The sequence below is a fragment of the Urocampus carinirostris genome, chromosome 1, assembly GCF_059441175.1.
Source record: "Urocampus carinirostris isolate Australia breed hairy pipefish chromosome 1, RoL_Ucar_1.0, whole genome shotgun sequence".
Taxonomy (NCBI): Eukaryota; Metazoa; Chordata; class Actinopteri; order Syngnathiformes; family Syngnathidae; genus Urocampus; species Urocampus carinirostris.
In genome coordinates this window covers 35,425,789-35,448,465 of record NC_142349.1, presented here as the reverse complement: position 1 = coordinate 35,448,465, position 22,677 = coordinate 35,425,789, and the positions used below count along the sequence as shown (strand labels likewise).

Sequence of the window (22,677 nt, the reverse complement as noted above, 5' to 3'; positions counted from 1 at the left end):
TACATGGTGTGCGTCACTACCATGTGTGTATTTTTCTCCATTCAAAGCTTTCCGAAATATCGGCGTCGCTGATGAGAGAAGCGTCCGTTTCTACGCTGAGCACGCTCACACCATCTTCCACCTGTCCTTCGCTGATCGAGGGACACTTTGACATTAGGTGACTAATTTATATTTTGTTTCTACCATAAAACATATACTGCAAGGCAGAAAGGAATAAGATACATTATTCTAAATCAATGTTTTTGTTAGTTTTTTTCCATCACGCCTATCTGCTTTTATCTTGCTTTTAGCAATGCTATTCGGGGCAGAACACATAAGGTAAAGGGGGGATGTGGTGGGTGGAGAGTAACTTCATGCTTGTCCCTGCTTTTTATTTTCTTTCTATTTGTTAGTGTAGCTTGGAAATGGTGACAGTAAGAAAAGGTCTGTTTCAAGTAGAGCCCAAATGCCATCCCAAACCCCCAAAAAGATGAAAAAAGATATGTTTTTTCGAATGTGTTTTAGAAATGCACATACTTGTTCGTACCATATCAGGAGCTCAACAGAGGCTGCGATAATGACAAAAAGCTAGGAGATGACGGCAGCGGGTAAATAATTTCAAATTTGTTTAAGTTCAAAAACCGAAATATATAACAGGTAGCAGCAATTCATTTTCCCAACATTTTCAGGGTGTGCCCTAAGATTGTGTGCATTGTCTAGAAAAAGGTTGAAAAACAGTTGACAAAAATACTCATATGAACCATGTTATTTTTATGATTTATAGTTGCAGCTTTGTTTTGTGCATTTGAACAAATTGTACTCTTGTATTTTATTTACTTCTATTCATTGTTATTATTATTATTGTTGTTATTAATATTATTATCATTATTATTATTATTTTTCGAAGATTTGAAATTCAATAGAAATGTAAACAGGTTTTTTTCTGACGTAATTTATACATGCTGTGCAGTATTTGCTTGTTTGAAAGGCAAACATTCTCCTAAAATGCAACAGGATAGTTCTGGCGTCATCTAGTGGCATTGCAGTGTCAAGAGAACATCTATTTCATCTTACAGACACACTGAGTCCGGTTCCGGAGCTTCCACGCCTGACCTGGACCCTTTCAGCCCAGTGGACAGAAAGAAAGCTCTCAAGGGCTGCAGCTTTGTTCCAGACATACAAGAGACACGAGTCAGGTTGGAAATACTGTCTAAATATTCGTGTTTGTGCATTAAGCAGACTTAGTATAAGCATTTTAATAATATTACTGACCTAATCTATGTATTTCATGTAAGTATGTTTTTAAAATATTCTAAATATTACAATATGATAATATTGTGGGGGAGCTTTTTATGTTAAGAACTCCATCATACTGCAAGTGTAAAAAAGTCCACTATTGAATGAATATTAACAGGAAAATAACATTAAAATAAAATACAAATAAAAAACTTTCAAGGTAGTTATATAGACAAGGTTAGTTTTCATTTTAATGAAGAAGATGCTGAAAAATACTTTCCTCCAGATGTAAATCATAACAACGACATTAGCCGATAACTGTGTCATTGTAGGCAAGTTTCACCCAGAGACATGTACGACATTCACGTCACCGTTTACGGATGCAAACTGATAATGCCAGTAATGGTTGTGCCATGCCAGACAGAACAGATGATCCTTGGCAGCAATGCCATCAAACATATTTTCCGCGAGCCAAGTCTGGACCGCTGTCGTCCCCAGAATCCGAGCCGGAGTCTTCGTCCTCTGAGTCGCTAGCTTTGGTTTCATATATATTATGTAAATTATAACTATAACCTTATTCTCCTTGTTTTATAACCTTATCTTCTCTGTTCCTTTATCTTCTTGGGTTTTTTACCTCACTGTGAATTTGTGAACTGGAGTGTCATGCCCAATTTCGTTGTCACAATATGTTAACCCATTTTGTAACAATGACAATAAAGGTATATTCTATTTATATATATATATATATATATATATATATATATATATATATATATATATATATATATATATATATATATATATATATATATATGTATATATATATATATATATATATATATATATATATGTATATATATATATATATATATATATATATATATATATATATATATATATATATATATATATATATATATATATATATATATATATATATATATATATATATATATATATATATATATATATATATATATATATATATATATATATATATATATATATAGAAAAGATCTTACCTCTAATCACTGGTTTAGGTTAAGTGTTCAAATGTGATCTTGTCTCATCGCGTAACCCGTTGCTATTTTTTGTCCAGCCCGATCGTGTCCAAGAAAGGTTACCTCCATTTCCTGGAGCCACATGCTAGCGGCTGGGTGAAGCGCTACGTGGTGGTGCGCCGGCCCTACGTTTACCTGTATCGCAGTGAAAGGGACAGCGTGGAGCGCGCCGTCATCAACCTTTCGTCGGCCAAAGTGGAATACAGCGAAGACAAGCAGACCTTGCTGCGAGTAAGAGCCCAAAGTCCTTTCCGTTTCGAATGAAGCCCTCCGCTGACTCGTCCCTTTTTCCTGTCCGCAGACTCCTAATACATTCGCCGTGTGCACCGAGCATCGTGGGATTCTGCTTCAAGCCACCAATGACAAAGAGATGCACGACTGGCTTTATGCCTTTAATCCTCTTTTGGCGGGTACCATCAGGTAAGAGTTTATCACAATGTGTTTAGAATAGAATAGAATAGAATAATATAGAAATGTCTTTATTGTTATTGATAACACTGTACCATTGATAAATGGGTGTTGGGGCCTATTTAATGCCTACCATAAGAGTAACGCCTTATAAAACGCATGTCAACTCAAAGGTTATCCTTAGTATCTTATGATCGATTGGCCTCTCCTAGTACTAAAACACTGTGTTGTGTTTGTAGTATTAGGTTATATTATCCAGTTAAATAGCAATATCCATCTTCTTTTATCTATTTCAGATAGCAGCCATTTGACACTTCAGTGAAAATGACACCACTGTAGCTCAGGCTTCAGCTAATGACCAATCACGTCTCTGCTTGAGAAAGAAAGTGAATCGAGGTTGGTCTTCAGCTGAGCCATGGGCAACATTGATGTGTCTATTCTCGAAAGAATTCTCAAATGGCAGCTGTCAGAGATGGATGAAAAAAAACTGTATTAGCTTCTTAAGCTACACACAAAATAATTATCAAAATGCCATGTTTAGACTAGTGGTGGACATGTTAATTTCAATTTTGTTGGCTTCCGATTTAAAGACATATATTAGTGAATCTAAAAAGACTACTATGTTTCTGATATTTTTAACTTGCTTATCTGGAAATAACTTAACAAATGCTTAAAGAGACAGTGTTAATTGTTTAGACCATCCTAGTTGTAAAAAAACCCATCATCCTTTAGAAATATATTCATACAATATACAGTATACCGATTTAAACAAAATAACAGTAACTTTCATACAAACACATATTTTTAAATACTTATAGGTCGAAAATTGCATTATGTTTATGTGTTTATTTTATATAACAAGAGCTACTGTGAAAGGGAGCTGACATAATTGTCTTCCATCTTGTTGCTACAGGTACCCAAAATCCTTAAAATGGTTAGGCAAAAAAATGATGTTTATGTCACTTTTAGTTGCTGCGTATTCTTCCATTTGCTTTTTAGCACTCCATTTTGATTGCACTACACCATACAGCGATCAAGTGGTGAAATAATACACACTTGCAAATATGTTTCATATGAAAAATTTGGCTATTTTTGTTTATTTTAAGTGTTACTCTCCTGATTTAATGTCAGATAATGTTTATTTGTGATGCCCTTAATCACAAAGAGTTTCAAAGGGCTACACAGACCACAAATTATTGCAAACCACTGACTATTATTACACCATCGCCTGATCTAAAACCTACACAAGGGCAAGGAAAAACTCAAAAATTCAACATGAGGAAATTTTTAAGTTTTGGTTATAAGTAAATCTAAATTTGAGAAAACATTGTTGGCCATTTGAGATAATCTTGCTCATTTTAAGGATTCTCATTTTTTTTGAGAGAGATTAAATAAATAAGTTGAAAGAAAAAAAATTATACGGGTATTTTTTTTGTATTGTGTTAAAAGGACATTGTGTCTTTAATAGCAACCCTCATGTTGATGTAAATGATAAGAAAAAAATACATGAACTATCATACAAATGTGCATATTTTCTTAATAGTCATTGGTCCAGAAATTTGCATTCATTTTACATAACATGAGGCTCACTTAGAGGGAGCTGACATGATTTTCCACCATCTTGCTGCTAAGGGTATCCCTAATAACCAAAAACCTTGTGTAATGCTGTGTTTAAAAAAATAAATAAATAAAAAAAAAATAAAAATAAAAATAAAATAAAATAAAATAAAAAAAAAGGGAAGAAGAAAAATGGTTCAGGTTGGTCACTTTGAGTTAGAGGTAAGGTCGGCCGTAAATAATCCAGCCCGACCCGGCCCCGCGGGTATTAAAGCCTGAACCAGCCCGAGCGTTACCAATTACCTTGATTTGAGAGACCGAGCCCGAGGCAAAACCAAATTTTAATATTTTATTTCTGAGTATTTTGGAGGAAGAGGGGTGATTTTGTCTGACTCCATCCCTGCGCCCCCATCTCTGGTCTGGCAGTGCCAACGCCGAGCTCACCACTAAGCGTGCCAATGTGCACACTCATCTGCTGCTTGACGTGCACGCCCATCAGCGCGCCGACGTGAGCGCTGATGAGCCCGCTGATGAGCATGCTGGCAAGCAGGCCGATGCGGGCTGCGCTGAATGAGAGGGGGACAGAATCCATCTTGTGGATCTTTCACAAAGTAAAGCAACTAAGAACAATGACAGGTGGATCATTTAAAAATAAAACTCAGCAAGAGAGAAGCCCGGCCAGGCCCGAGCTCAAATGTAATGAGAGACATTTAATGCCCTTTCAGGCACTTTTCGGACTGGGCTTGGGCTTAAGATCTTGCAGTATGTCAAAAAAGTGAGTACACCCCTCACATTCCTCAAAATATATCATTATAATGTTTAATAGCTCCTCACTGAAGCAACGATGCTTTGACATAATATGTAGGAGTATGTCAACAAAGGCCATGGCTTCCTGGAAAAATATCGTCTGGTTTAAAGTGACAAACATTTATTTTTTGGCTCAGATGGGGTGAAGTATGTGTGGCGGGAACCAGGTGAGGAGTATAAAGATGTTTGTGTCGTGCCTAAAGTCAAGCATGGTGTTGGGAATGGCATGGTTTGGGGCTGCATGAGGGCAACTGGAGTTGCATTTTATTCAGGAGAACACTAATTCAAGCATCTACTGTGAAATAATGGAGCAGAAAAGGATACCCTCCCTCCAGAAACTGGTTCGCAGGGTTCCAGCTATGACCCTATATACACTTCTAAAATGACCAAGGCTTTTCTTAAGGAGCTAATGGTAAAGGGGGATGGTTTGGCCAAGCATGTCTCCAGATCTAAATCCAATAGAACATATTTGGGGCATCCTCAAGCTTACTTTTGTTACCAGGGGTTTGGCTACTAATGGCTGTGTTTTGAGTTCTCTGAGTGGAAAAACTCATTTACATTGATATCTAAGCTTTAAACAGACTACCCTTCATTATGTCAAAGTGATGTTTCTTCACCAATGTTCTATTAAACATAATGACATCTCTGCAGAAATGTGAGGGGTGTACTCACTTTTGTGACATACTTTACCTCTACTTTGAGTCTACGTATTTTATAGTCTTCCTTGTCCTCTGTAACAATCCGAATTCAACCAAGCCCAAGAACATGATTATAATAATGTGTATTTTGATTTTTATCTAAATTTCAAACATTGTATATTTCTGGTAAATGAATCTCTCAAAATTAGCCAGTTTGGATACTTATAGCACCAACTTGTCCCTTTTTCTTCCTTCTGATTTTTTTGACGTGTCCACCAAATATCGTGCTGCTGTGCCAAATGGATTTTGGGAACTCATTTTATGACATTTAACTTTTCAATTGCTCCTGCAGGTCTAAATTATCCAGAAGAAAGTCGGTTCAGTCAGCGCCGGTGGCCCAGAGGATGTGAGACACTTCACAGCTGCCGCAGAAAAATGACACACAACACAATCCAATTCTTATCTTACTTAAATGAGTTGAAATAACCTTTCACGTAACATGCCATCACTGTAACAAAACTGCATGTTGACAACGCCATGTACAATATAAGCATAATTGTCGTTAGGCCTCCCTTTATTGGTAGCAAACAGGCTAATATGTGTGTTGTTTTCGTACACAGTTCCGTCCGGTGGGGGGGAGTTCTTTTGCACTCTGATTGGATTAGTTTGCATATTCCATGCGTTTGGTTTCGAACATTTAAGGTACACGTGATGCTATCATCTAGTTATTGAAAGCTGTTTTGAGTATTTTTTCAAATATGACTGATCTGTGTACCAGTATACTCTTTGTCGTGTTCTACCCTAACAACTGTGTCTTAGTTGTACTGGTGTTATCAAGAATATCGATGAAATGAAGCCTTTTGAACGCTTATGTCTATCTTTGATGTAAAGGTTTTGATCCATCCATCCATTTTCTGCGCCGCTTATCCTCAGTAGGGTCACTAGGGTGCTGGAGTCCAACCCTGCTATCTTCCGGCAGTGGCAAGGGGATACCCTCAACTGGTTGCTAACCAGTCGCAGCGCATATTTGGTCCATGTACTAGTAAAATATTTGTCTTCACTAGTAGGCTAATGTTACTAGCCCTTCAAAACTAGTGGTCCAGACTTGCTCCCTTTAGCGTCCAGCGGTGACATGCAGTCAGGTCTGTTCCTGGTAAGGTACAGTCAGCTTTACAAATAAACAAATCATCATCCATAATCCTCCTTTATGAAAAAAAGTCCATGCAATGGCCAAAATTACTTAATGGCTTGAATTGCTATTAGATTGCTAATACTATCACATTTTTTTTCTTTGAAACTGAGAAGTGCACCAAACCAGAATGTCCATATTGCCCTCTGATACATGGCAAGAGAATTACATGCCTCTGCATTTACACACGCTTAGCACAGCAATACGTTACATAGTAATTGTATTGAGGACAATAATATTAAGATGTGGCAATTCAGCGATTTTGAAAAAGATAAACCAAAACATCTACAGTTCAAAGAGTAAGAACTTTAACACTGAACATATAACCATTGAATATATTTTCATTTGATATTTCCATGACTGCACTTCATGAAAAATATTTCCCTCTACTAGCGTAATTTTAAATAGATGGTTACTGGTTGCTTGTCTCTTAATACTTCTAGACCCGAAAGGTAGACAGACGTCATACCTCTCTGATATACTAGTAGCACTAACACAAAGTTGGAATATGGCCTCCCTAGTAATGTGTAAGTCTGATACATTCGACTTCACTAGTAAACCTTTTTTTAATCGCCAACTCAAGGTTATACTAAGTTGCTGAAAGTCACACTAATAGTGGGTGAAATAATACTTATGAGTAAGCTATTATACAAGTACATTGCATTTTCTACTATTTGCGACATTAGCAATTACACTAGTAAATATTTTAAACTTCACTACTAGTGCTAGTAGCATGCAGATGTTGGGTGTGGTGTACACGTTTTCCTAAAATTTTACTTTGATTTTACACAGTTTTACTACTGCTCTGAACTGTTCTACTAGTGAAAACAAAGAGTTTGCTAGTACATGAGCTTTGGAACAGATTCCAAGGATACTAAATACAGTAAGTGTTCCTAAGGCTTTCCATGTAAGGTTAGTTTCATGTGCATCAGGATCTAAAGGTTTATTGTGCTCCTATAATTTTGTATTTAAAAGTCTGCATTCAGGTCTTTGAGGGAAAGCGATAACCCTTTTTTTGTGGGATATCACAAAGTTTGTTATTTATTTTTGCTTTATGTTTTTGGTTATTTGTGATGGAACTACGTTTTTTTGTTGTTGCACGGCACTTTATTGTCCTTGTTGAGTTGTGGCATTACCAAAGTATTTTTTTATTGTTTGTGTGTTTGCTTTTGCGTTACCAAACTTTATTGAGCAGTGTAGACATATACGGATAATCTGGCAAATTCTCTCAGGTCCGTAAAAGAAGATCCTGAAGAAGCAACTTTGGACATGAGGGGTGTTATGCGTGATTTGTAAATGTTACTCGCTGATCAATAACTACGATGGAAAATCTTGATATGGGAAGTCTATACTAAATTGGATTCAGCCAATCGAGTCGGATATACACACCACGATAAGATTCTGTTCATCAGCCTGGACTGAAAACATCTGATCTTGGGAGGGATTTTTCTTCCCTTAACTTGTTTTGAAATATCCTAAAACAAAAATGCTAAGTCTCACTATTTCCGATTATGATTCACCAATATTTTCGGGAGGTATAATTTGTTTTTGTGTCAATCATTTTGAGAACAACCCCACAATATAAGATCCCGCATGGCAGTTTATGTACGAGTTATGTGCCTTTAGAAAAAAAAAAAATCGATAATCAGCACTCACTTGTGTTGTATACCGTCAAAGGATATATATATATATATATATATAGCCTAGATGGTAAGGCGCCCGCTTTGAGACTGGGAGGTTCGGGTTCGCGCCCCGGCCGAGTCATTCCTAAGACTTAAAAAGTGGTCGGCGGCGCCCTCTCTTGGCTGCGGCTGCATCGGGTCAGATGCAATCGACATTTCGTTCTGTGTACATTGTTACACAGAATGACAATACAAGGAAATTATTATTATTATTATTATTATATATATCCGCGGGGGGTGCTGGAGCCCATCCCAGCAATCATCGGGCAGTGGGCAGGGGACACCCTGAACTGGTTGCCAGCCAATCGCAGGGCACACGGGGACAGACAACTCACTCGCTCATTCATACCTAGGGACAATTTGGACCAGCCAATCAACCTGAAATGCATGTTTTTTTGGAATGTGGGAGGAAACCGGAGTGCCCGGAGGAAACCCACGCAAGCACGGGGAGAACATACAAACTCCGCACAGGAAGTCTGGAGCTGCTGTGCTGCCCACTATATATTTATATATATATATATATATATATATATATATATATATATATATATATATATATATATATATATATATATATATATATATATATATATATACATGCATTTCAGGTAAATTGGCCGGTGCAAATTGTCCCTAGGTGTGAATGAGCGAATGAGTTGTCTGTCCCTGTGTGCCCTGCGATTGGCTGGCAACCAGTTCAGGGTGTCCCCTGCCCACTGCCCGGAGATGGCTGGGATGGGCTCCAGCCCCCCCGCAACCCTAATGAGGATAAGCGGTACGGGTAATGAGATGAGATGAGATACATATATATATATATATATATATATATATATATATATATATATATATATATATATATGAAAATTTGAAATTTGGCCCGATTTCTGGTGTGTGTGCTACACTGCTCATACTTTGCTACTAAGGGTAATGTAAATTCTTTCGAATCTGTCTTAATGAGCAGCTTTGTATATCATTGATTTATTGTCACTTAAAGGCTAATGCAAAAAAATGATCTCCCAATGCCGAAGCTATTAGAATTAAGTAAATAATTGGTTGTGTATGGATTATATAAAAAAAAATCCCTTTATACATTTCTATATAGAGAGTTCTTAATGATTAATTTCTTTAGAGACTACAAAGTCAATGAGTGCACGCAGAACATAGTACCTCCCTCGTTCCCTTCTTGTTATCCCTCCGCTTGTTCCGGGGCTATCATAATGTTCGTTTATTATATACAACGTTGTAGATATCCTCATAATGTTGTATACCAGCTCAGTAGCCTAGATGGTAAGGCGCCCGCTTTGAGACTGGGAGGTCGGTGGTTCGCGCCCCGGCCGAGTCATTCCTAAGACTTAAAAAGTGGTCGGCGGCGCCCTCTGTTGGCTGCGGCTGCATCGGCTCGCTACAACGGGTCAGGTGCAATCGACATTTCGTTCTGTGTACATTGTTACACAGAATGACAATACAAGGAAATTATTATTATTATTATTATTATTATATAGTACCAGCCTGTGACGTTTATGGTGTACATGCATTTGCCGCAAAAAAAGGCAACTTGTTTGCATTGCAGCTGCGCTATTTCATTATCTTGTTATGGGATGGTTTGTTGTTTTTTTGTTACATGCCTCTCCCAATCTTTATTAAGCTATGTCACATTAGGACAAACCACACCAAACAAAAAAAGCAGAAATGTATATTGACGGTTTTGGGCAGTTGCTTTCAAAAATATAGCTTTTAGTCGATAATTCCTCCACGGCTTGCTTGAAATCACGACACCTCGGGCCCAGAGATCATCTTAAAAAAACAAGAACTATCCTTTTAAACAAGAATTGAGAAGGGAATTGTCTTCGAAAGACGTGGCCTGCCAGCCATTTTGTCTTTTCGTTTGCGTGGTCACAGGCCAGCCAACCTGTTCAGCCAAGCAGCTTGATGGAAAATCTTAGAAAGAATGACTTTAATTTAGATTTGATTTCATTTATGCATTTTTTTGGGTCATGTTAGTTTTTTTAATTTCATTTTTGTTGAAATTGTTATATGATACACAAAAAGAGGTATTGTTTTGAAGGTTTACAGTTAAGTGCACTGTTTTGTTTTCGAATAGAAGTAGAGTAGAATCATGTCCATATAGTTGTCCGAGTTTAGACTGAGGGTCCAAGAACCCAATTAATATTTAGCGCCTAAAATAATTTAGATACATTTCTACATTTTGGTAAGTCAAAAATACAAATACCTGAGGTTAAATGTCGGATTCATTGATGTAGACGTCATCGGCAATGAACGTGTTCAAAACGTGTCACTTTTCTTTTTACATGTGGGGAGCAGCTTGAAATTGTTCAAACAAAAACAAAAGTCGGATTTGTGTTGCTTGGATATTGTGATAACGTTTAAATGAAAAGGATTGTAAACTTTCACTGACAAATTATAACATTCATTATTTGCATTACTGTGCACAATTCGATTTCCTTTTTTTCGGCCTGCTTCTTAGAGTCGGACCAAAGCATGTGGGTAACTATATAGTCCCCTTCTACTGTTCCTCTTCCTGCCTTTAGATGTCCTGCCGTACATTTGAGTCACTCTCCAATTTTTCTAACATACCATCACTTAATTCCCGGCTCTGGTTTGTATATAAATGACTATATGTTTTGTGTGGAGTTCCTCTTTTATGTCCACTGTACAACACTAACGATGCTCATCTAAATATTCATAAACAGTCTTGCAGGGTGATGGTGGATGTTTCTTGCACCTTTGTCCATGTTCTGATCTCACTTTTATCTTATCTGCCATTCTCAAATCTTGTCAATAGTTTAAGAAAATCTAAATAAATGAGTGTTCAAATGTATAACCACAAGTTGTATTGTTGTTGTATTTTGATGAGGTCATCATGACTTTTTTTTGACATCTGGAGTTTTTTACCTGTCATCAATTTCTACTGCAGGGGTCGGAAACCTTTTGGACTCAAAGAGCAGTGAAAGCAAAATATATTGATTTTTGTTTTGAGGGGGGGGTTCCACTATAAATCGTAAGACAAAATTCAACAGAATAGCCAAACCTACTCTTCAAGGCTTTTAATTTCACTGTGTGATGTTTGATGATTTGATCAAATCTATGAAATAACTAAAATTGCTTTGAGACTCAAAACCATTTTTGGGTAGTATTTCTATTTTAGCAGGGTCATTGGCACATAAGAATGGAAAACCCAAAGTGTGAGTTCAGAAAGAGACTAAAATCCTGAAATGGGGGTACGAACAGCCCAAATATGTAATATTCTAAATATATATTGTTTGGAAAAGATTAACCTCCAGATGCATAAAATCCAAGGAGAAAATAAAAGAGAACTGGGGACTGGAAGCTGTTAAAACGCGTTATGGTGAAAAACCACAGAACAAACTAAGCATCCAAAAATGCCAGCCAAGCTCACAGAACAATTTGTTTGGGTGAGCCGTCCAATTTCGTTGTCACAATATATCCCATGTTGTAACAATGACAATAAAGGAATATTCTATTCTACAGTCGTTGTCTTGTTTTTTTCTTTCCCGTGCTGAAAAAAATGCTGATTCAACAAAACCAATTGCGCTGTGTCAGCCTTTTAGCGGCATTTTTCAAATCTAGCCTTAACTAACTGTGAAAGATGGGTTGTTCTATCCGAACACATTCCCTTTTTTCTTGGGTAGACAGGCACACAGACAAAAAAAGAAATTAACAAACAAACAAACAAACAAAACAATATACATACTTATATCCCAAATGAAAACATCACCACCTTTGCTTTGCTCGCGGGTGAAAATAATGATGCCAGAGCCTCTGTCCCATATCAGCAAAAATACCACTCAAAATTTGTCGCCCTCCCGCATTGCATTGCGGCTCATTTTGACTTTCATTTATGTTGTAAGTAATAGTTTCAAAATGAGGTGTAAGCAGAGTTATATTGAAAAAATGTCACAAAATACTGCAAACAAGAGGGATACGGATGTATTTATCTTCAGCGCAGAGGCCGCTGGTCTACAGAGAGAGGCAGTACGCGATGTGTGCAGAGGTCTTACCAACCCAACTGCTCACCCAATCAAATTGTTCTGTGTGCTTGGCTGGCATTTTTGGATGCTTAGTTTGTTCTGTGGTTTTTCACCATAACGCGTTTTAACAGCGAATATTTGTTGTTTAATAAGCTACCTTATACAGAATTCCATCAAGACATACAACCAAACCAGGGTCTGTCAGCATAGCACCTGGACTGTAAACTGTAGCTTGGACTCTGTCTGCCCTATTTATTCTAGACCAAACAAGGTACACAATGTGTCGGTTCAGCTTTGCATATGCTACAGTTAGAATGATACTGAACCAATGGCATGGCTCTCATTTTATAAGATGAGCTATACCTGTCTCGCCAGCCAAACATTCCCGATCCCTGCTCTACTGTTACAAACTTTATACTACGGTCACCAATGAAACAATTTAAAATCACCTTGCATCCCCTGGATGGCATACGTTCACATACTCCGAACCTCCTTGTGCTGGACACACTACCCGCCCTTCCTTTTTAATTATGGACAGGTGCCCAGCTCCCCAGGGCAGCTTTTGGTCCAGGAGAATTATCTTCAGTCTTTAAGTGAGTAACAACACCAGCTACTGGATTTTCTGTATGAGCTGTCACATTTTTTGGACATTTCTGTTTTATGGTGAGTTCCCTTTTACAATTTGTTGGGATACAGACCTTCCCCCCGGGTCAACCTTTCAGGAAATGGCAAATTTGTATGCAAAGCCTTATGTAATCTAAAATGGGTTGTGTATCACAAACCATATCTAGGAATTAAAATTGTTAATTAAAAATAAATCACCCGAATTGAATTAAAACATGTTGAGATGTGGGGTAAAACTATATTCATATTTATTGCTGATCATTTATGCACAATTATAACCGTTTGCACACCCCCAAAAACAGCTCAAGTCACTAATTATAGTGCGCCTCATTTTCATGCATTGTTAACCAGTGCTTAGAAGTGTTAGGTGATCTTGGGTAAGACTCCAGGACACGTTAAAGACACCTGAAGCAGAATATCACATCCCTCAAACGCTTTCTCCTTCAAGCATAGCAGCTTCACGTTTCACCGTATTGTTCTGTGTATTAAGCACATTGAGTGTGATCCACTGTGTGTTTTAGAGGGGCTTGATTACCTCTTGTGTAAAGGCACCATGTGAGGTCTAAGTCCTGCTCAATTCCTTCTGCTTTGCCTTTCAGATTTGTAAAACTTGAAGATTCAACATGGAAAACAACAAGGTACAGTAGTTACTACTTATTATAAAATTCCAATATTATATATTTAGGCCAATATTAAAGCCATAATAACATAGCATGAACATTTAACAGTTATGTAAAACAGTGGCTCACTTTCATAAACCAAACCAAGAACTTCACTGAGAAAACAAATTACCGGTAAGTAAAATGTAAAATATTAATATATTTAGGGAAATATTGTTTTTAATGTGATAGTTTTGATGATTTTTCTTTTAAAACCCAATAGTTTAGTAGACACACAAAATAAAGAGAGAAGGCCTCAATTAAATTTACACTTGCAAGGAGAACAGTAAAGTTTAGTACAAAACCTTCAAGATGTAAAACTCACAACTTGTTCTCAAGGTCCCCACCACAGCCCGTTTCATTTATTAAAATCTCCCAGGTTACAAAAACCAAATCAGCCCTAAAGAGTGTGAAATAAAAAAAAACATGATTAGCCAATAATGACAATGATGTAAAACAGTAAATCATGTCAAAATAACAAACAACGGTGCATAATAATAATTAGAAATAGCTCTACCCTGGCATACTGCTCTTTTTGCAGGTATTCAATTGTCAAAATAATACCACATTCTTAATTGTAACCAGGCAAAATAAAAAAAAATGTTCGAATAAACATTAAATGACTTGTCACTTGCAGCACGGCAGAACAGTGGCTAGCGAGTGTGCAGCACAGTTCTGAGGTCATGAGATCAAACTTTCCTGTGAGGAGTTTGCATGTTCTCCCCGTGCTTGTGTAAGTTTCCTCCGGGCACTCCGGTTTACTCCCACATTCCAAAAACATGAGAGTCAGGTTAATTGGTCAGTCCAAATTGTCCCTAAGTGTGACTGAGTGAGTGAGTTATCTGTCTGGCTGGCAACCAGTTCAGGGTGTCCCCTGCCAACTGCCTGGAGATAGCTGGGCTGGGGTCCAGCACACCCACGACCCGACTGAGGATAAGCAGTGCAGATAATGGATGGATGAGTAGCTGCTTTACACATTAAGAAGTTCAGTTGTTGTTTTTTTTAATTCAAATTGTCACAGTTCATATGGAGGTGGACTAAAAATGAAGGGAAATAGGAAACAAGGAGGTGGCAAAAAGGTGCCAATATAATCATACAAAAAGGTTTATTCAATTCAGACAAAACCTTTACGTTTAAAACAAAACAAACAAAGAACAACCAAGAAAAAAAGGACGCAACAAGAAATGACAAATACGACAATAATCTGACAATAATTGAAAGAAAACAATACACACGTGGACATGTTCCAAGCTGATGAGACACCATAATACATTATTTGGCTTATGTTTTTGGTGACAGCCTGTGAAGGAGGTGCTACCCCTTTCTCGACCCCCCACAACATTTTTGTCTTCTCCCTCATTCCCCATGACCTTGGGCAACGTTGGCAAAAAACAAACTCCAGGATCCTTGCAGTACATCCAAACGGCTTCTTCAGGTAATACCTCCGATTTTGAAAGGTCCTGCGTTTACATGTTCTTTTCAGCTCCCTGTCACTTTTCAAAGCCACGCAAGTTTTCTTCAGTTCATCATCTTTGTGGCCTGTGATTATCTGGTGACCTGTTTTGACCTGTGCCTGGGTTATGCTTCATTTTCCCCACCGATCGAACAAAGAAAAACGGTTTTCAAAATTAATATTGTCAGTGCATTCATTCATTTGACTGCTTAGCTTGATACAACATTAATCATTATTCATGAATCTTTTTGCAGGAAATTTTATTTACATAATAATTTAGTTGCGCAGAACTGCTCTATGATGGATTCCTCTGAGCCACAAACATGATCAAATGAATGGTATGCAATGTCATGGCATCTAATGAATTGCCTCTAGTGATGACATCGTTCAACCAACTGAAGCCTCCAGAGCGAGATCTCACGCTGATGTCCCATGTGAAGTCCGTCAAGTCCCTGAGGCATGCTGGCATGACGGCAGCCGTTTTCAGTGGCCAAATGGTGAGCTGCCACAAGCTAAATAAACAATCCTGTATCTTTTCTGCAAAGACGTGGCCCCATTCATGTTTACGATTTGGTTCCAGTTCCTCCTGGTCAGGGCAACCTAACAGCATTATTCTCATTCAGTCACTATCTGTTGGTAACTGCAGGTCTGTTGTTGATTTTGACACACAACCTTTATTGTCAAGCTTATGCCGGGTTAAAACATGCATAAGTAGCATTTCTCAAAATGGAATTCAAAACCATTCCTTGAAGATGCTTGAGGTCCAAAATAATAGGTCACCAAAGACTGCCTGTGACCACCTAGAACTGCTTTTCTTAGTCCTGCCCGCTTTCTTCCAGCAGAGACTTGACAGCTACGAGGATCTGCTGGTTCCCTCTGCGGTCACGGATGTAATCCCAGCTGATATTGAGGCCCTTGTGCCCACTCACGATGAGGCAGGTCAACCCATCGCCGAGTGGAAACGTCAGGTGATGGTGAGACAGATACAGACCCTGCAGTATGAGAATGCCTGGAAGAGACAGGTACAGTCCAATTATTGTTGGAATCCAATTTTTGGGGCAATTTTAGAGGGGTTCCTGTGGCGAAAGGCTTGCATCAAAATGTTTGAGAACCTCTGTTTTTATGTTACACTGATGAGTTGAATAATTCAGTGTCTTCTGCAAATTTGAATGTCTGGATCCTTGAAATATATGTTATGACCACTGTTATCCTATTCATTTACTTGTCTCCTTTGTTTCTTTTCTTGTCCTGCTACTCTATCATGTCACTTCAACTCACTCATATGATTAGTGTCATCTTTCACACAGGGACTTATCACTGAATGGTCACCTGTGGACTCCTGGAAGTTTTCCCACAACCGCAAAGCCGTTCTTGGACCATTTGGTGAGCTTCTAACTGAAAAGGATCTTCTGTATCTGCAACAACAGATAGCCACCATGTCCTTTCAGAAGCGTCACCAAGCTTACGAGCTGGAACTGATCAGAATGACAGAAGAAATCAAGTCAATTTTACCAGTTGATCTCCTGAATATCTCCCTGAACAAACAGGCTCTCCATGAGATGGATGAGGAGGACAGCCAAGCACTGCTTGTCTGGTGCAGCCGCATCTCAGAGTTAGTCAAGAGGATGTCGGTCTTGTTGGCCAATCTGACCCAGACAACTGGAGATCAACCTATGGAAAACACAGTTGAAGGTGAAGTTAAGGGACATTCACAGCCAAAGAGTCTGGAAGTCGAACAAGGCAAGAAAATTATGTTATTACCAAATGGACCTCAAACCGTGCCAATTTTTGGTCACCGCCTAGAGAGTACAAGAGAGCGGGTAGAGAAGGAAATCCGTCATTCAGGGGTGTCTGTTAGAACCCTGAGAGCCAACTTTGAAAGGCATATTGGTTGTGTTTATCCCTTTCCAGGTAGCCAGACAACGAAATGTGAATTGGTGACTGGCTTGTTAGAGATAAAAAAGCCAAAGGAGAATGTTATGTTCGTCAGTCCTACTAAGCAGGCAAGTGTGGTAGAGACCACAAATTTAAGGAAAGAGCGCACTGTAGTATTGTTCCTTAGCCACTGGAAAAAGGCAGCATATGCAACCTCCTTTCGGGCTGCCATGCCACATGCAAAATCGGAACGAGAACAGCAGAAAAACACATCTTTCTTCGAATTGTGGCAAAGGCGAGACGCCGTGGACAAGATCTTAATTTCCTGGAAACAAAAAATTCAACTGTTCAGCACTCAAAATTCCCATTTGAACTTCTCCTCTAATTCACTTCAGGTTTACTCTCCAGAACAATTCCTACCTGAAAAAGATGGCGAAGCCTTAAGCCACGATAGCTTGACGTTGGATCTCTTCATCCTAGGATACTTCAAAATTCTGGAGCAGGACTTGTCACCGATGGAAAGGAAGATGAGGCATTTGCTTTGCTTTGAGGTTTTTGACCATGTTGGAACTTTCCCCTGGGAGGTGGTGCGAGAATTCCACAAGGTTGTTCTTCAGGAAATCCGAGCCGGAAGGCGACGTTGGAGCAAAGGCTTTGATGACATCAAACTCCGCTTCTTCGGATGCTCTGAACCAAAGTCAGATCCCGGACGGGTGTCATCAGTTGGGGTTCAGAAGGGTTCACCGGAAGGGGGCAACTCACCTCTCAGGCTGCAAAATGGCGACTGCGCATGGATACATGCTTGCGGCTCGTAGCTCTCCAGCTAACCTTCTATTTATTGCTGTTCTCTTGTCTTTTTTGCTTTCACTTTTGGACACATGTGTGGCTAAAACCACTTACAGTAGGGACGAACTTATTCGGTTGGGTGAGCGTCTAAATTTCGACTTTTCGGGCACTTTTTATACCGCTCATGATATACCGAGCGAACTTCAAAGAGACCCGGCTTCGTTGTGGACATCCATCCCTCTTAATAAGCGGCGACGGCGGAGACGCCGTTCGGAAAGGAAACGCGGCTGCCGTGCAGGTAGATGTGTGAAGCGTGTGAAGTCTAAGCAGCAAGATGGACGCGAGGATGGACGCGAGGATGTAACTAATTCCACCATTCATTCCTCGCCGGACAACCGAAGCTTTAAACTCAGCGCTCACGAACGGCCACAACGCCGGGAGCTTTTGAAGATCTCGACAAAGACTACAAAGAGTTCAGCTAAGTCAAATGATTCAGCAAAGCTAAAATTTGGTCTTTTGAATGTTAGATCCCTCGCCCCTAAAGCTTTACTTGTAGATAATATTATTCGTGATTATAAACTGAATTGTATGGGTCTTTGTGAAACGTGGTTACGCCCGGATGAGTACTTAGCGCTTAATTATGCTTCTCCCCCAGACTACCAGAGTAGTCATACAGCACGCACGCTGAAAAGGGGTGGTGGTGTTGCGCTAATCTCCGAAAAATCGCTTAAATTTAATCCACGGACCGCTAATAATTACAAAACGTTTGAGGCTCTTGTGACGCGGTCCCCTCAATTGTCAATTGATGTAATAACTATCTATCGTGCTCCTGGGCCATACACAACTTTCTTAGACGAATTCGCTGAACTTTTGTCTGAACTAGTAACCTATGCAGACAAAATTATAATTATGGGAGACTTTAATATTCATATGAATGACCCACACAGTTCACTCACTATTGCGTTTAGTTCTTTACTTGATGGATTTGGTTTTACTCAACTAGTTGATTTGCCAACCCATAAAAATGGGAACACGCTAGACTTGATTCTGACTCGAGGAGTTTTAACCTCAAACATTATGGTGCTACCGTGTACTACCGTTATCTCCGATCATTATTTAGTGACATTTGAGGTGCTAACTAAATGTAGTGTTAAAAAAGCTGAAGGATTTAGCGGACGCAATATAAGCACTGGCACAGTTTCTGAGCTCCTTGAACTCCTTCCTGAAGCAGTTGCGTCCTTTCCTAAATACACTGGCTCGATTGACTCACTCACGAATGAGTTCAATACCACCCTGACTAGTGTGATGGATACCATAGCGCCCTTAAAACTAAAATCACGTCCTAAAAGACGCACACCTTGGTTTACTGATGAAACTAGAACCCTTAAAAAAGAATGCAGGAAATGGGAGAGAAAATGGCGCGCTACCAAGCTTGAGGTTTTCCATCAAACCTGGTGTGATAGCTTGTTAAAGTATAAAGCGGCCCTTGCCTCTGCAAAATCGGCCTACCTTTCGAAGGTGATTGCGTCTCAAAAGAACAACCCCAAAGCCCTTTTTGACACTGTAGCATCGCTTACAAGGCAACAGACTACCGCTGATAGTTCGACACACTCTGCTCAGGACTTAATGGTCTTCTTCACTAAAAAGATTCAATGCATACAGGAAGAAATTGCTAAAGATACTATTAGTACCACTCATATTAAAGAACTGAAACTTACAGATGCACGACAGGGTGGCTGCCCAGGGAAAATGGCCGGTTTTAGTGAACTGTCACTTGATGATCTCAAACAAGTGGTGACTGCGGCCAAACCGACAACTTGCCAGTTCGACCCGCTCCCAGGTTCACTTATTAAAAGTCTTTTTAGCGTCATTGGGCCTTCAGTTCTAAATATTATAAATACATCACTCTCCTCAGGTGTAGTTCCAGCAGCTTTTAAGTCCGCCGTTATTAAACCCACACTAAAACGACCCAACCTTGATCCAGAAATCTTAAGTAATTACAGACCTGTGTCAAACCTACCTTTCCTCTCTAAAGTACTCGAAAGAGTAGTGGCACAGCAGCTGAATGCTTTCATATCTGAGAACAACCTTTTTGAATCGATGCAATCAGGATTCAGGGCTAACCACTCTACTGAGACAGCGCTGATCAAGGTAACAAATGATCTCCTAATGTCAATGGATTCTGGCGCTTCATCACTTTTGCTGCTGCTGGATCTTAGTGCTGCTTTTGACACAGTGCGCCACAATATCCTACTAGAACGGTTGGAAAAATGGATTGGTCTCTCAGGAACCGTCCTCTCGTGGTTCAGATCCTACCTCTCAGATAGGACGCACTGTGTGAAATATGGTGAAACGACATCTGAGCCCTTTAATGTTACCTGCGGTGTTCCGCAGGGTTCTGTGCTCGGCCCCCTACTTTTCAACATTTACATGCTTCCATTAGGTGATATTATCCGCAAGTACAATATCAGCTTCCACTGCTACGCAGACGACACTCAACTATATCTTCCGTTGGAGGAATCTTCCACACTAAACTGTGGAAATTTGGAGGCCTGTCTCACTGAGATAAAAGAGTGGATGTCACTCAATTTCTTGCGTCTTAACCCTGAAAAGACCGAAATGTTAGTCATTGGTCCTTCTAAATGCCGTGACTTCTTCTCAAAAACTGCTGTGAACCTTGACAAATGTCACATCACACAGAGTGACTCAGTTAAAAATTTAGGTGTCATATTTGACCCTGATCTATCATTTGAGATGCATGTAAAGCAAATTACTAGAACTGCCTTCTTCCATCTTCGCAACATTGCTAAAATCCGTTCAATACTGTCTCAGTCTGATGCGGAAACAATAATTCATGCATTTGTTACCTCCCGTCTCGACTACTGTAATGCACTACTTTCCGGTCTCCCGAAGTCCAGAATCAAGTCTCTTCAGCTAGTACAAAATGCCGCAGCGAGGCTTTTAACTAGGACAAAAAAGTACGATCACATAACACCGATTTTGGCTAACCTGCATTGGCTCCCAGTTAGCCAAAGATGTGACTTCAAAGTTCTCTTAGTACTGTACAAAATCATACATGGACTTGCTCCCTCTTATCTTTCAGATCTGATCTGCCGCTATGTCCCGGTCCGAAGCCTGCGATCTGAGAGTGCCGGTCTTCTGGTGATCCCGAGAGCAAAGAAGTCTTCTGCTGGTTCGAGAGCGTTCTCCATCCGGGCACCGGCGCTGTGGAATGCTCTTCCCCCTGAGATCCGATCTGCAACCTCAGTGGAAATGTTTAAATCTAAACTTAAAACTCACCTCTACTCTATTGCATACGAATAACCTACTCCTCTTGTCGGTTGACAATAGTCTGTGTAATATAGTGTAACAATCTGTGAAGCCCTTTGAGACTCTTCGTGATTTAGGGCTATACAAAAATAAATGACTTGACTTGACTTGAACTGTAGCACAGATTTGTCCTGTTTTACCAATGATGATATTTGTCAATATATTGATCGCAGCTTTGCTTTCTGGAAGGAGAAGGAGGCAGAGATCTTTGATTTCGAACAGTGAACACTCGAAAACCTGAAATCGATTCAGTTAGGGTAGACTGCTCATCAAATATTTGATAACTGGGTCAAGGTGTATGTTCCGCACTTGTCTTTCTTGCTTTTATTTTATAAACATTGTTATCTATGACAATAAAGACAATTCTAATCCTAACTCAAAACAATTGGGTTTCTGTTTCGGACCAATACAAGGCCCCTTTACAAACTTACTCAAAATGGCAACCACCCTCTTTTTCAGCTACAATATATATTCAAAAAACTGCAACATTGGCATTCATTTTAAGAAAAAAACTTATGTTGACCATAGTAATTTCCATCAATTCTCCTTTTTGGGTGATGTCATTGTCTTGGTACTGGTGACAACTGAAGACTTGTATTGGCATGGGTGTGCACAAATAGAAAATAGGTGGTGCTAGATAACCATTCCTTCTGCCCTCTCAAAAAGTGTCTTTTTGGAAATGTATTGATTTTTTAATTGAGAAAAAGTGACGGTCAAGGTATTTTAGAAAATTGCACCTTTTGTTGAGAATGCTCACATTTTAAAACTTTTTTCCGTGTAAAAATTGCTGATTCACAATGACAACTTAATTTCCTTTGTGAACTACCATTGTTGTGAGCAAAATGTTTTTTAAAACCAAAAGTGGAAGACTAAAAATGTTCATTGGATAGACTGCCATTATGATTGATCATTTTTGAACTGTATTAAGTGGGATTTGTAACCTGTAAATGAGAATCTAATTATCTTCAACATTGGTTCACATGAGAATTGTTTATTAAAAAAATGCCAAGTTTTCCCTTGTGACTACGAAATTTTGTTTTGGATATTCATATTTTAGACCATTACTAAGTTTATTGCCAGAAGAACAGCGGAGGATTGTACAATTATTCTCAAGATGCAAAAATTTCCAACCTGTTCTAAGCCCTTTCTTTTTATCTCCCAGGTTTCAAAAAGCACATCAGTCTTAAAGTGTGAGAAATCAAAGAAAAGCCGACGATTGTCCAAGAGAGACAATGATGTAAACAGAGCATAATAGCCAAAATTATGAACATCGGCGTGCAATTATAGTCAAACTATCCTTGTTTTCTACTCTAATTTCTTCCACTTTCTTATGTTGCTTCCTAAATTAAATACTCTTATTTGTTGCCCTTTTCATTTATTTTT

The 22,677-nt window shown here is 39.0% G+C and overlaps 2 protein-coding genes across 7 annotated transcripts in view; both read left to right on the top strand.

Moving 5' to 3' along the window:
* kif1ab (kinesin family member 1Ab) overlaps window positions 1–8,573 on the top strand; it is a 47,519-nt gene extending 38,946 nt beyond the window's left edge. For all 6 annotated transcript variants that reach the window (XM_088336826.1, XM_088336818.1, XM_088336810.1 and 3 more), the window contains 5 exons: window positions 48–157; window positions 1,056–1,175; window positions 2,315–2,507; window positions 2,578–2,696; window positions 6,039–8,573. In XM_088336826.1, coding sequence (XP_088192952.1) covers window positions 48–157; window positions 1,056–1,175; window positions 2,315–2,507; window positions 2,578–2,696; window positions 6,039–6,096 — 600 coding nt within the window. In that variant the 3' untranslated portion in view covers window positions 6,097–8,573. The remainder of the gene's footprint in view (window positions 1–47; window positions 158–1,055; window positions 1,176–2,314; window positions 2,508–2,577; window positions 2,697–6,038) is intronic.
* Window positions 8,574–13,814: 5,241 nt separating this feature from the next.
* LOC148374466 (espin-like protein) lies at window positions 13,815–21,519 on the top strand. The gene is made up of 7 exons (XM_088336775.1): window positions 13,815–13,829; window positions 15,150–15,285; window positions 15,679–15,800; window positions 16,146–16,325; window positions 16,611–17,251; window positions 17,294–17,947; window positions 21,414–21,519. Exons 1-7 carry the CDS (start codon window positions 13,815–13,817, stop codon window positions 21,517–21,519), a joined length of 1,854 nt encoding a protein of 617 aa, XP_088192901.1.
* Window positions 21,520–22,677: the final 1,158 nt, after the last annotated feature.

Coding starts and splice junctions, on each gene's coding strand:
- LOC148374466 (XM_088336775.1), top strand. Junction 16,326..16,610: donor AGAATGCCTGGAAGAGACAG/GTACAGTCCAAT, acceptor TCTTTCACACAG/GGACTTATCACTGAATGGTC. Junction 17,948..21,413: donor GGGGGCAACTCACCTCTCAG/GCTGCAAAATGG, acceptor CTTGAACTGTAG/CACAGATTTGTCCTGTTTTA.